The 14,387-nt window shown below is 45.9% G+C and overlaps 1 protein-coding gene across 1 annotated transcript in view; it reads right to left on the reverse strand.

Moving 5' to 3' along the window:
* Positions 1-14,387, reverse strand: part of LOC135108478 (T-box transcription factor TBX1-like) — a 48,162-nt gene continuing 33,775 nt past the window's right edge. The window contains 1 exon segment of the mRNA XM_064019534.1: positions 1-1,075. Coding sequence (XP_063875604.1) covers positions 735-1,075 — 341 coding nt within the window. The 3' untranslated portion in view covers positions 1-734.

The raw sequence follows: 14,387 nt of genomic DNA on the forward strand, positions 1-14,387 counted from the left end.
TGTGTGTGTGTGTGTGTGTGTGTGTGTGTGTGTGTGTGTGTGTGTGTGTGTGTGTGTGTGTGTGTGTGTGTGTGTGTGTGTGTGTGTGTGTGTGTGTGTGTGTGTGTTGACCTCCTCTCCTCACTTTTCCACTACCTGCTGTTCATGTCACAACACATACACTAACAGACAGACAGACAGACAGACACACACACACACACACACACACACACACACACACACACACACACACACACACACACACACACACACACACACACACACAGTTTCTGCACTTCCAAGCTCGTGTTTTTCGTCAGCAGAAATATTATCACTATGCATAATTATTATTATTTTTTTCTGTCGCTATTATAAGTGTACAGTTTGTGGGTGCACCGCTCTGCTTGTGTCTTTACTCTCCTTTCTTGGTGCACTAATTGCTGTCCTCCTGCATACATAATATTTTCTTTATTATCATCCAAAATAATTATTGCTTTCATCACTTTCTTGAGACCACTTTTTATGAGGATGATGATAAGTACGAGTATATGTTAATGTCCTTACTCACTACCATGTCAGTATTATGATCCACTCCAGAAGATGACTTCCGCACATGTGATCACGAGTCAGGCTTCCTGTGGCCGAGGTAACGCTCCAGCACGTCGCGGGCGGAGGGCACGTCGAGGCGGGGTCTGTGAAGCTCCTGGCGAGGTGTGGGAAGGCACTTGGAACGGATAGTACTGTAAGGAAGGCATCTATCTGGAGGAGTAGTCGTGGTAGGCGTGTGGCTGGCGGTAAAGCTGCGTGTTAAGCTGCGGAGGCGTCGGGTAGGGTGGTGGATAGACGGGGGAGGTGCGGGGATATGGGGAGGTGCGTGCCTTCATGCCGCCATACCCGTAGGCACCGTACATAGGGCCGTAAGAACACATCTCCCCGGCGTAGGGCTGGTTCAGGGCCCCGCACTGCCCCGTCCCATCTGAGGTGCCCCGGGCTCCCGCCGCCGTGTTCGGGGAAGTCTGCAGGAGTGCCCCCGCCCCTGCCATGCCTTGCCCACCCATCATGCGGGACACCAGGCCGCCTTCCGTCTCGCTGTCGTCTGGAAAATATGTTACAAGGGATCAAGGTCTTGTGAAATACTGCGCTTTATCGGCTACCTCCCATCACACACACACACACACACACACACACACACACACACACACACAGTATCAATCAATCACGTGGAGCACATCTATCCCCCATCCCAAACGCACGCATGTATACATCTACCCAGTCAGTGACACACACACACACACACACACACACACACACACACACACATAACATAACACAACTTGATGAAGCCTCGATATAACAAAGAGCCCTCACACCAGCCTCTCCCCACCACCACCACCACCACACACCCAGCACCCTCACCGCGGCCACTACACCAACAATAAATATTATCGCAACACCAACATTCGTGCAGTGATTGAAATGCATCCCTCTTAAACCCGGAAAAACTGTAGTTAAGTACCTACAAAATATTTCCTTTGTGATAAGCGCTGTACCTAACACCACCACCAGCACTATCACCACCCATATCTCTTCCCGCGCAGCTGCATTACCATTCTCAAAGACAGCCAAGAAAAAAAGCCGAGAAAAGTCTTCCCTCCTCCTCTCCGGCCACCACTTCTCCTCTTCCTCATCCTTCTGCTCCTCCTTATCGCCTCCATCAAGAAAAACAAACAAAAACAACAACCACGTTAACTATGTAATCATACATCTCATTTACATGACCAATGGTGATATACTCCCGAAAGCTGCAGCTCGCCCCAGAATCCCTCGGGGGCGGGAGGGCAAGTGGGGTCAAGAGGTCAAACAAACTCGGGGTCACGGCACGGGTCTGGGGGAGAAGGGTCATCGCTGAGCTTCGTGGAATAGATGAGGAGATTGTCTATCACCCTCCAGGTCAGACGTGACGCGGGGAGGGGAGCGGCGAGGGGCGAGGGACGAGACTGTTCTGTTCGCCTCTATCCCGCTGATAACAGACATCCAAGAAAACACTGATTTGTGGGAGGACAGGTACAGCACGTGTTCGTGTCAGTTTGTACTGCTGTGTGCACCTGTGACGCGGTAACCAGTGTCTGCCGCCCCGTCATTCATCCACGACTGAGGCTCGCAGGTTCGCAAATAATGAAGCATTGTATTGTGAAGAGACGTAAGAATTAATTTAATTTAAGCTATAGAGATACGTGAATATCTCTCTCTCTCTCTCTCTCTCTCTCTCTCTCTCTCTCTCTCTCTCTCTCTCTCTACCTATCGTTCACTTGAGCCTTCATTTCGTAATGAAACTACATTGTAACGTTTCAAGATTTAAAGCCGAGGCAATTCAGTTTTACGTCGCTTCTCAGTGAAATGGTTTCAAGTGAATGCCATACTAACGAAAATAATCCCTAAAGACTTACGAAAATATTACCAATTCATGTTTTCTCCTTTTTTCTTTACATATGTTAATTAAATTGGTTTTCGTGATGATTTTACCATAGTCTCCTGTTCAGTGGTTTTGAATTCATTATCTATTAATGTTTTCGACTTCAGTTCATCATCGTTAAGATCAAGGTGCGTGTTCCGACCACTGGTTATATCTCACCAAGTCTGTGAACTGATCGCGAACCTGCACTGACCTGTTCCCAAAACACACTCGACCATGCACATCCGCCGGCCCTCACCATCAACCACCACACACACACACACACACCACTCGGCGCCTTAAGGAACCCCCCACTAAATGCAAATGAAGGGTGACCTCCTTGAAGCGCGCCGTGACGCCTGGCGATGAGAGGAAGGTTAAAGAAGTGTCTCCGCGATCCCCTAATAAGCCCCGATTGGAGGGAGGAAGAAGCAAAGGAAGATTAAAGAGAAAAAAAAAAGTCCCTGCTTTCTCTTAATAAGTCTTAGGGTTAGGATAGTGAGGCTCAGAACACGTGCAAAACTATATGATAAAAGAGTGATGAGTTTATACTAACATAAAATATGCATAATAACATAACGAAAGCTGCAAGAAGAAAGCCATTAAGCCTTTCACCTTCATTACTAACCACTCTGAGACATCTTTACTCATTCTACACTCACTGTACTAGCCAGATATTGCAAAATCTTTTCTTTCCCATCCCTTCTCTCTTGTAGATACTCATAAGAAAAAGTCCATGCATTGCTTGTAGTGTTGTGAGCTGTTGCACATCGCAATGAAAGGGTTACGCCTGTATGGGTGAGATTTTTATATAATACACAAGAGTAACCTACCTTATAAATTCATGTTATTTCCCCAAAGATTCATATAATTTCTGCACTAGTTACTTGATACAGACACTGATAACTGAGTCTATTCCAAAGATCTACCATCCTATTTGAGAACCAATCTGGTATACGGAAAACTACAGGGACGTGAATCCTCAAGTGTTGTATTTCTAAATGGTTCTGTAGTGAGATACGTTCTTGAGTGTTCGCTGAGGAAGGCGATACTTTCAATGGACTCATTATTGGATTCTCTCTCTCTCTCTCTCTCTCTCTCTCTCTCTCTCTCTCTCTCTCTCTCACACACACACACACACACACACACACACACACACACACACACACACACATACACATATACTCGTACATACACACACACACACACACAGCATTGCCAACACAACCACAAGTTTATGACCTGAAGGAACACCACAAAATGCAAATGAAGGGTGACATACAACTGTCTGTTTGACCTCCTTCAGGCACGCCGTGGTGCTTGACGGTGGGAGGGAGAAGGGAAGCAAGGTTAGAGAAGCGTCTTTGTGCGATCCCCTAAGTCCTAAGACATCTCGAAGAGGGGGAGGAACAAAGGAAGGTAAAAAGAAAAAAAAAGTAAATAAAAGTCCCCGCATTCCCTTAATAAGTCTCGATGTTAAGATAGTGAGGCTTACATCACGTGCAAAACAGTACAGTAAACTATATCTATATCTATTTATCTATCGATCTACCTACGCGAATATATATAAACCATAAAGGAAGCTCCAAGACGCCAGTAATTGGGGAAGTGTTTGTATGATACATGCCAACAAACATATACCTGTGCCCACCTTTCATCCCTATCTCTAAATCTATCTTATATTCTCTCCAGGCTCCCTATCGTTTCTGCACTAAGTTAATAATGCACAAGCAGACTGGAAACCGAATCAGTACTATTCATATACAACCATACGCGGATCAATTTCTTTCCTTGAAGCTTGAAATCACTACTTTTCGTTCTCTCCTGATCCGTAACTTGCTGTGTTTGCTTCAATGTTTCAATTGTTTTGCTCGTTGTCTCACTGGGTTGTTCAAAGCTTCAGCAGTGTTTTTCCTGTGTTCTTTATTGGTACCGATAAGTATTACAGCTCCTGCCCTATTACCAAGCTCGCCTTTCTCTCAACGCCCCCTTCCCTTCCCCATGGTTACGAATTAGTAATAGCACATAACCCTTAGGAAGAAAAAGTCTTCGTAGGGCATCAGTGGTATGCACACTATTGGAACGGACGTGAAGCCTCAAGTGTTGTATTTGTAAACGGTTCCCCAATACTGTCTCGAGTGTTCGCAGAAAAAGGAGATACATTCAATGAACTCATTATTAAATTCTCTCTCTCTCTCTCTCTCTCTCTCTCTCTCTCTCTCTCTCTCTCTCTCTCCACACATATATGCCGCTCACAGCCAGATGGAGCGTGACGTCACAGATTTATGAGAAACGTATATAGTCTTGCGTCACTTATTACCCTTCTCTCTCTCTCTCTCTCTCTCTCTCTCTCTCTCTCTCTCTCTCTCTCTCTCTCTCTCTCTCTACGACGTGTATTTGTTTCGTATATATTTTATGGAGTTTTTTTTTGTGGTTATGATTCATGTTCTCATATTTTAGGAACACGGTAGTTAGTAATGGGATGGCAGTGAAGGAGGAGGAGGAGGAGGAAGAGGAGGAGGAGGAGGAAGAAAAAAACAAGAAAAAAAGTAGCAACAGCAACCAACAGAAAACTTATAATACCTACAAGTTGGCTGCCTACCTGAGGGGACCACTATAATGTACAAATCTCGACAAACGTATGACGGGAAGAGGAAAGCAGAGAACCTCCTCGCCGTCCATGGCTCTCCCCGGCACACTGGCGACACGGTAACAGCTAGAAATTAACGAACCTCTAAACCACCTATCTACTCGCAGTCACAACCTTTCTTCCTTATTGTACCTGTGGATTCTTTAAAGGATAATTGATTGTCTTCCTTCAATGAATTTTGGTCATCCTCTCTCTTAGGAGCTTCGGTGAAATCCTGAAGAGACATGGCAAGAGCTTTTGATGGAGTCTAATATAAACCTTTAATTTCTAAGCTTTCCTTGTATTGTTTCTATTAATTTTTCTGAACCGCTATCTAAAGTTTCCTTTCTAGTGACTCCCCCACTGCAGTGTTTGACGGACACCGTTCTCCTCAACACACTAATAGCGGGGAAACGAGCTCTGTCCTATCACTCACCCTCTTCAAATCATTCATAAATTGTTTTCTCAGTCAAATTATTGTCCTGTCCGATCTTACACTGATGACTCCACCCTGCATTTCTCAACGTCATTCGCCAGAGACCCAACTCTGCAGGAATTGAACTGTTCACATGAAATCACAAAACGTCAAACTTCTGCATCGTTTCTGTCATTTCAGAATGAGTCACGCTAGTGATTCAAAGCAGGTTCCGATGAGCATGACACTCAACGCTGCACCTCAGACGCTCTACTTGTGACAGGTCGACAATCCGAGACTTAGCTACTCATTACGTGTCTCATACAGACTGCATTGTTGGCCGGTCTTACACACAGACAGACATACAGACAAACACACACACACACACACACACACACACACACACACAGTTTCGTATTTCTTCTGAACGCAGTTTATTTAGGAGCCTTTAGTGAGGAGGAGGAGAAGGAGGAGAAGGAGAAAGAAGAGAAAGAGGAGGAGGAGGAGGAGGAGGAGGAGGAAGAAGAAGATGAGGACGAGGGGGACGAGGAAGAGGAAAAGGAAAAGGAGGAGGAGGAGGAGGAGGAGGAGGAGGAGGGGGAGGAGGAAGAGGAGGAGGAGGAAGAGGAGGAGGAGAAGGAGGAAGAGGAGGAGGAGGAGAAAGAGGAGGAGGAAGAAGAGGAGGAGGAGGAGGAGAAAATTCATGAGTAAATTCATGAGAACACAATATAAGGAGTTCCTAGCCGTCGCGATAATATCAAAGCTAAACGTTGAAGTATAATACACAGATTTGCCAATGATATGGAAATGGGACACAAGACAGAAAAAAAGCAGTTCCCTGACCCTCCTCTCCCTGTGACAGTCTGAATATAAAAAATAAAATGCAGCAATACAATGTCTGATATTTACGTAAAATGTTTTTGCACTACTGACCATGTAAAACAGTTCTGACAAATTTAGTAAACTTAGAACCAAAAAAGTTTACGAGTGCATGTAAATATACACAAACTACTTAACAAATTATATTAAGTAGCGAATCCCAGTTACATAATAAGTAGGAATCCGTTGTGACTCATTCCTGGGAAGCTGTGACTATACTATGGGCATGATGAGGCACGCATCATGTGTACACAGGGGGAGGGGGAGGACGTGGAGGAAGAGACGAGAACGAGGAAGAGAACGAAAACTAATTCAAGGATAAAAGACGAGGAAGACAAACGTTTAATAGTGTAGTTAGTTAGTGTAGTTATAGACTATAGAAAATGCAGTGGTGGTTACAGGAGAGACAGCGCTAACGTGGCAAAGGCGGTGGTTCGTAGTACTGGATGAAAGAAGTGGTATTGGTAGTGTTTGATAGTAGTTATAGTAGCAGTGGTGGTGGTGGTGGTGGTGGTGGTGCCATCAGTTGGGGGTGAGTGAGGGAAGTGTCAGACAGGCATTTGGGGCACGCCGCCACACACGCTGGGCCACTCCCTCCCCTTACCAGTCATTACCTCTACCCATCTCCCTCCCTCCCACCCTCCCTCCCTCCGCCTTCTCCCTCCCTCCACCCCTTCCTCATCTGTTTCGCTATCTACCTTTGCATTTATCTTTATCAAATTTCCTTCATTTGTACTAACTATCTGCCCTTCCATCTCTCTCTCTCTCTCTCTCTCTCTCTCTCTCTCTCTCTCTCTCTCTCCTCTCTCTCTCTCTCTCTCTCTCTCTGTTTTTGTTTAGTTTTTTTCATTATCTTCATTTTCTTTCTCTTTTTGATTCTCCGTTTCTCATTTTGCCTTCTATTTTTCTCCTCCATTCTTTCTCACTTCCTCCTCCTCCTCCTCCTCCTCGTCCCTTCTGACATCTAAAGGTGTTACAAGAATTTATATTGGACAGTTCAAATCACATCTTAAAGGTATAGTACCTCTCTTCGACCCCTTCACTACTCTCCCTCCCCTCTCTCTCCCCCCTCTCTCCCTCGCTCCCTGATCACCCTTAACCACGAGGACCAAAAGTAGAGAGTACTGCCGCCTCTCTCCCTCACTCCTGTCTCTTGGATGAAGGGAAGGAGAGGGAGAGGGAGAGGGAGGGAGAGGGAGAGTAACAAACTTTATTGCGAGGTAAAGACTGCCTCGTCCTGAGCTCTAGAATGACAAACATTTTAGTTAGCGTACCACGTGAGGGATTGAGAGAGAGAGAGAGAGAGAGAGAGAGAGAGAGAGAGAGAGAGAGAGAGAGAGGAGAGAGAGAGAGAGAGAGAGAGAGAGAGAGAGAGAGAGAGAGAGAGAGAGAGAGAGACGGACGGACATGACTAAAACGAAGAAAAGAATAAAGAAAAAGATTAGTACTGAATAAATCAAGGAGAGAGAGAGAGAGAGAGAGAGAGAGAGAGAGAGAGAGAGAGAGAGAGAGAGAGAGAGAGAGAGAGAGTATAAATAACTCAAGGAAAGAAAATACAAATGAGGTGAATTAGTACGTGAAATAAATTGAGGAAGAAAAGATTTAAATGAAGGAAGAAGGAATACATAAATTAAAGAAGAAATCCTCTCTCTCTCTCTCTCTCTCTCTCTCTCTCTCTCTCTCTCTCTCTCTCTCTCTCTCTCTCTCTCTCTCTGGTTGAGGTATGAGGTGAAGGAGAGGAAAAAAAGACTTAAGTGGGAGACGTTTCTGCTTTCCTCTTCCTGATTCTTACGTTTTACTTTGACAGCAGCAGCAGAGAGAGAGAGAGAGAGAGAGAGAGATGGCACACACACACACACACACACACACACACACACACACACAAACACACATCCTTGGCACTCCGTATCTCTGGTCTAATTATCTTGAATTATGAATACTATTATGGCTTCCTACCACCTTCCCCCACTCCTCCTCCTCCCTCTGTCACTTACCCGGCTCTCTCCTCCTCCTCCTCCTCCTCCTCCTCCTCCTCTCTTCCCTTTGGTTCTCCTCCTTCCCCTCTCGCGTCCCGGTTGATGTAAAGGGTACTTCAGCAAACTATTACTGTGATCTATGACGAGGCTCTTAATTCTTATATAATTGATCTTCCTGCGACGTGTGAGGTAGGAGGAGGGGGAGGAGGAGGGGGAGGAGGAAACATGTGGAAGAAGCGGTGGTTAAAGAGGAAGAAAGTTACGAGGAAGAGGATAAAATGTTCAAGAAAGAAGAATGATGTGAAATTAGTATATTCGCTTTATGATCTTCTTACAAAGCTTTTCTTTTTTCTGTCCTTTTCTTTTTTCTTTTTTTTTTCGTTTTAAGAGTAAATATTAATGTGAAAGGGGAGGAGGGATGAGTTTATTACGTGTCTTTGATAATTTGTTTCAATAGATTTTTTTAAACGAAATAAGAATAAAAAACAAGAATTATACGAGTTTATTCACCTTGCGGGTGTGTTTGAACAGTTGTTGTTGTTGTTGTTGTTGTTGTTGTTGTTTTCCGAGAAGGTAAAAACACAATAATTAAAATTATGAGAATTGAGTTGATTGAGTTTAATGGATTTATTCTAACTCAAGTCTTTTTAAAGAAGTAAATGTCTAGGAAGGAAAATTCGATGCGATATGAGTTTGTCAGTTTACGAGTTTGTTTGAACACACTTTTTCCCTCCTCAGCAGCATTCCTCCGTCCATGAACCCATTCATTCTTTCAGAGTAAATAGGTTATTTTATATAATATGACAGACTCAAAGGCCCCGCAGAGCAACGAAGATGATCACTGCGGCAATGAACCACTCAGCTTCACCCCTTATCTTTTACTACATCCACCTTCAATGTTATATCCTATTATCTATCGCTTAATGTCCCATTACATCGCGCTAGTGGTTGAAATTCACGAGTTTCTAGCCCTTTTTATCAACTTATTTATCCACTCGCCTTCTCTTGCCTCTTACTCTCCGCTCCCTTCTGTCTCTCACTCCCCCCCACCCCCCACATTTCCTTCTGATGGTAGCGCAGCGGCGTGTGTCTGCCTGTCTGACACGCTTGGTCGCCTCTGTGATGTACGACCTTCTTCCCGCCACCACTCTGACCGCGCTGCCAGCCGTGCGACATTTCCCCTCCTCCTTTTATCCCCCTATCTCCCGTCCCTTTGCCTCTTTGTAGATGGCAGTCATTTAAGGCGGCGTGTTAGTGTATCTTGGGAATATATTTACACTCCGTGGTGTAGCGAGGAAGGAGGGAGGGAGGGAAGGAGGAAAGGAGGAGGGAGAGGAGTGATGGGTGTTTGTTTATGTGGTTAGTTACCCGCCTGGCCACTAGGGGCATGCTTCTGGCTCCCACACTCTTGCTACTACAATTTCATTTTTTTCATGGTTATATATATACTTGAGGTTTTTTTTTTCCGTGATGGGAGAAATTCTAGGTCTCAAAACTATGAGGTGAAGAGAAACTTTAATGTAAAGAAAATATTTTCTCGTGGATATGAAAATAGTTTGCTTTATGATTCAACCTTGAGTTTTTGTCCATTACCTTACATAATGCAGTGTTCACTCTGTGCCGCTGTTCAAAGAGCCAGCGATGTTGTATGAAGAAAAATGGTGCAGGGATATACTGTGTGCGAACACCGCAGCACCAAGATTAACAAGAGTTTGGTGGCAGTGATCCGGTATGAAGCATCATGTTCGGTTCGGAACTAACCCGCGGAGCTTCAAAACAATAGTGGCGCCTCGGATGATTAACAGCTGCATGGCTCTCCAGCCCACGCCACGACCTAGTGCTACATTCAACAGACGAGGCACGCTGCGCCTCGCCGTGCTGTCTTGTTGGGGCTTACAAGATATCCACGTGTCCATGCCACAGCTAATAACGCCACATCCAGCTGTTCCAACTAATTTGTTCTGGGTCAAGCAGTGGGAGATATGCACTGCTCCCCGGCGGCCGAAACGATTTCATTCAAGAATAATAATGAAATGATGATGATAATGATAATAACAATAATATAATAATAATAATAATAATAATAATAATAATAATAACATGAAATGAAAGATAATAACAAGGACCGGAACAAAGTGAATAGTTTTCAGTCTGCCGAAGCAAACAGTGGACAAGCAGGAAACAGCCCTGCGACTCCATTCAAACTACCACACACTGCTTAAAGTGACGAAAGACACCGAATTCATATAGAATAAATTATGTCTGACTTTGGCCACGAGAATAAAACTACGATCCGCTCCAAGCACGTAGCTGCACAACTTAATTTTCCTTTATCTACTTCATTTCCCTTATGGCGCCCCATCAGACACGCCTCGCCCAACAAAGCCAGCCAGCCTGCCAGCATCCAGCGTCACCTCCTCTCCTCAGCGGCCCTTACTGAAAATCACTTTCCATCAACTGCGGGACACCTGTGCGTATTAGTCTTACTAAGTAGAGTTTGGATAAATTTCAGCCTGCCACCATCAAGATCTCTATTTTCTCGTGACGCTATCAAGTGAAGCTCAAACCCGTGTAAGTAACTCACACCCTTGAACAGAGCAGTGTTAAATCGTCCACGCCATGTTGCAGTGGAGAAATATTGATCAACGCTACACTGAGGTGACGCCAGCCTGGCATGCTTTATGGTTGGCTGACGCGCCGCCTGTTGAGCCTCGTAAACCACCGCAACGCCATTCCACTGACACCCATCTTGTCCGGTTTATGCAAGGGAATTATTGTTTGCTACGGTTACTAAAACGAACGACGCCTGTCACCTCTGGTACGCTGCGTCAGAACTTATACCGTCAGAGAGAGGGAGAGAGGAAAAAAAAAAAAAAAAAAAAGCGGGGCGGGACATGTTCCGAGGCAGCATGTAATATTGAAGTATGTATTGTACGTACTTATGTATGTATGTATGACGGCTGTAATGGGGAAGACAACAATAGTGTATCATTAATGTGTCACTAAGATGTAAGGCGTCGCGCTAATGAGCCACACTCTTTGTATTGGAAGCCTAGAGAGAGAGAGAGAGAGAGAGAGAGAGAGAGAGAGAGAGAGAGAGAGAGAGAGAGAGAGAGAGAGAGAAACTATCTGCAATTACCAGCGAAAGAAAATCCCATATTATTGAATGACAAGTACACAAGCCGCCCTGACTGGTTCACCACCGCCCTTCACTGACAACTTACACGAAGACTCCATACAATAGTGAACGAATCAGAGGAGAAAGCAACCCAGCCTCCCTAAGTTACTAAGCGGCCGCCTCCACTCTGAGCGTGCATGGATGAAGCACTGCATGAGCCACCTTGAGTCTCCTGAGCCAGTGTTCTGAAACGGTCTGCTTTCTCGCCACAACTTCAAAGGCCACAGAGATGATTAGCCGGATTCGTAAGAGTGTTTATTCAGTTAATAATATAGAAATCTTATTAATCTTTTACTAGAACCGTAAAAATATCCTTGAAAACCCGTGTCACTTAAACTAGAGGCTTTTAAAAGAAGTAGAAGTGCGGCGCAGACATTTTCAGAATATAGTTCCTGAGATAGTTTGAGTCACCGAGGAGACACGAGTGAACCTGACCAAACACCAGGGACAGTTTGTGAAGCCATTACATTTCCCGTCATGAAGGAATGTATCCGCAGAGACAGCATAGAAAACGTAGAGGGGGAGTGTCGCTCAGAAGACAATGTTATGGGTGTGGCCAGCTGAACCAACACGTACACCCACGCGACGCCATAAACGAGAATAATGTACGGGCGAAGAGACGTGTGTGTGTGTGTGTGTGTGTGTGTGTATGCGGGACGACAGTTTGGGCAATAATGGTCGTGCGTCTGGCTCCTCACTCAAGCTATAAATCTTAAGGTGTCTTGGTCGCAGCCTCACTACCCCTCCTCACCCTCTCCCCTCGTTCTTCCTCCTCCTCTTCTCTCTCTTTCTCTCCCTTATTTCCCCTCTCCTCTCCCCCTCTCCCCATCATTCACACTGGGACACGCTACTCCCTGCATAAACACTCGGCTGCGATGAGCTGGTCACTGCCACGTCTTAGGTCACGTGACGGACGCGCATGATTACCTCGGGGATATTGTTCTGTCGCATCTTCGTGGTGAGTGAAATTACAACGCCTATACAGAAGAGAAAAAAGGAAGTAACGATGATAATTCTGGCGAGATTAAAATAACTATACTAACGATGGAGGACGATGACAACAACAACAACAATAACACACACACACACACACACACACACACACACACACACACACACACACACAGAGAGAGAGAGAGAGAGAGAGAGAGAGAGAGAGGAATGTCGGGAATACATACTTTGAAAATGCGGAAGCAATTAGCAAAAGAGAGAGAGAGAGAGAGAGAGAGAGAGAGAGAGAGAGAGAGAGAGAGAGAGAGAGAGAGAGAGAGAGAGAGAGAGAGTACTGAAAAAGGCAGAGGGAAAGAAAATAGTGAAGGGAAAAGAAAACGGGAAAATAAAAAGTGAGAGAGAGAGAGAGAGAGAGGAGAGAGAGAGGAGAGAGAGAGAGAGAGAGAGAGAGAGAGAGAGAGAGAGAGAGAGAGAGAGAGAGTTTATTATTCACATAAAATTTAGATGACTCGGTGTGTGGCAGCTCGCAACCCTCGTTACCTCAGCGAAAGAGAGAGAGAGAGAGAGAGAGAGAGAGAGAGAGAGAGAGAGAGAGAGAGAGAGAGAGAGAGAGAGAGAGAGAGAGAGAGAGTAATAACCAAGGGAACAGTGGGAGGAAGTCGAAGGAGAAGTCATTAATAGTGTTAGTAATCCCAAGCCAGTCTCGTCCCGTAGCCACTTCAAACACACTCACCGACACCTAAAGGCTACCAACACCACTACCACTGCCACATAAACTTCACCAGTGCCACTTTCGAGCCAGGAGTGCCACTCACAGATACACCACCACCAGAGAGAGACCACCGTTGCCGTCACACTTAAGATGTCTGTTAGGTTTAGGCCACCTCGCCACCACCAGTGTCGCCTCAGTGCCACCAGCATCGCGAGGGAGCCGTTCCGTCACGGCCACAAGTGTCATCTCGGGATCAGCGGTGATATTGCCTTGACATGAGTCGCATTTTACAGCCGTCGTCCACATCACACAGCCACTCAGTGAGGACTTCCTCTGCGGCACCAGCGATGTTCAAAGTCGCCAGTACCACTTAGACCCACTCAGAGTCACAAGCGTCACCTCATAATTATTAGCTTCGTCTCAGAACAGCTGATGATCATTACCGCCATCATGATCACAGGGCTGCTGCAACAATTCACAGTTCCTTTGTGGATAGAACATAAATAACACGCCGAGAAGCACCCTTGTCTCCCGCACACCACGCTGCGACATGACACTCCTCACTATCTCTTAATCTCCTAAACGATTTGTGTTTCTTTCATTCCCTCTTACAAAATTAGTTTCTCCAAACTGACACCCTCTTGTGCCACTTCCCCACCCCCGAAGTGCCAGGTGGGAGGAGCGACACCTTGTAGCCATGTGCCACAGCGGGAGCCGACACCACCGTTGCCACTAGCAGCGGGGTGCCGCCAGCCGCTGCCCACACAGCACGGGAGGGAGGCGCAGCGCTGGTCCACAACGGGAGAGGAGTGAGGCAATGGCAAGGGGATTATTTGGGTGAGCTAAGGGATGAGACAAGAGGCGAGAAAAATGTATGTAAGGAAAGTAACGACGGGAAAAACGAGTGGTGATGAAGAGGTATGAAAAGAAGGGCGGGAGGAGATGAAGAGACCGTAGAGGATGAGGAAGAAAGGTTCGGAGATGTGAAGGGAAGCAAGTGTCTGAGGGAGGAAGGGTGGGCCTCACGCCTCGTTACACGGCTGACCGACTCCAGGCCTTCACAGGTGGTGGCTCCCCCTTCCCTCCCTCGCCTCACACACCCACCCTCCCTCCCTCCATCAATCCATCCGTAACCCCAACACACTTCAGGTCACAATGGGAGAGAAAGGGGGAGGCGAGGAAGAGAGGGAGGAAGACATAAAGTTGAGGGAAAGGT

The sequence above is a fragment of the Scylla paramamosain genome, chromosome 17 (genome assembly GCF_035594125.1).
Source record: "Scylla paramamosain isolate STU-SP2022 chromosome 17, ASM3559412v1, whole genome shotgun sequence".
In the NCBI taxonomy this organism is placed as follows: Eukaryota; Metazoa; Arthropoda; class Malacostraca; order Decapoda; family Portunidae; genus Scylla; species Scylla paramamosain.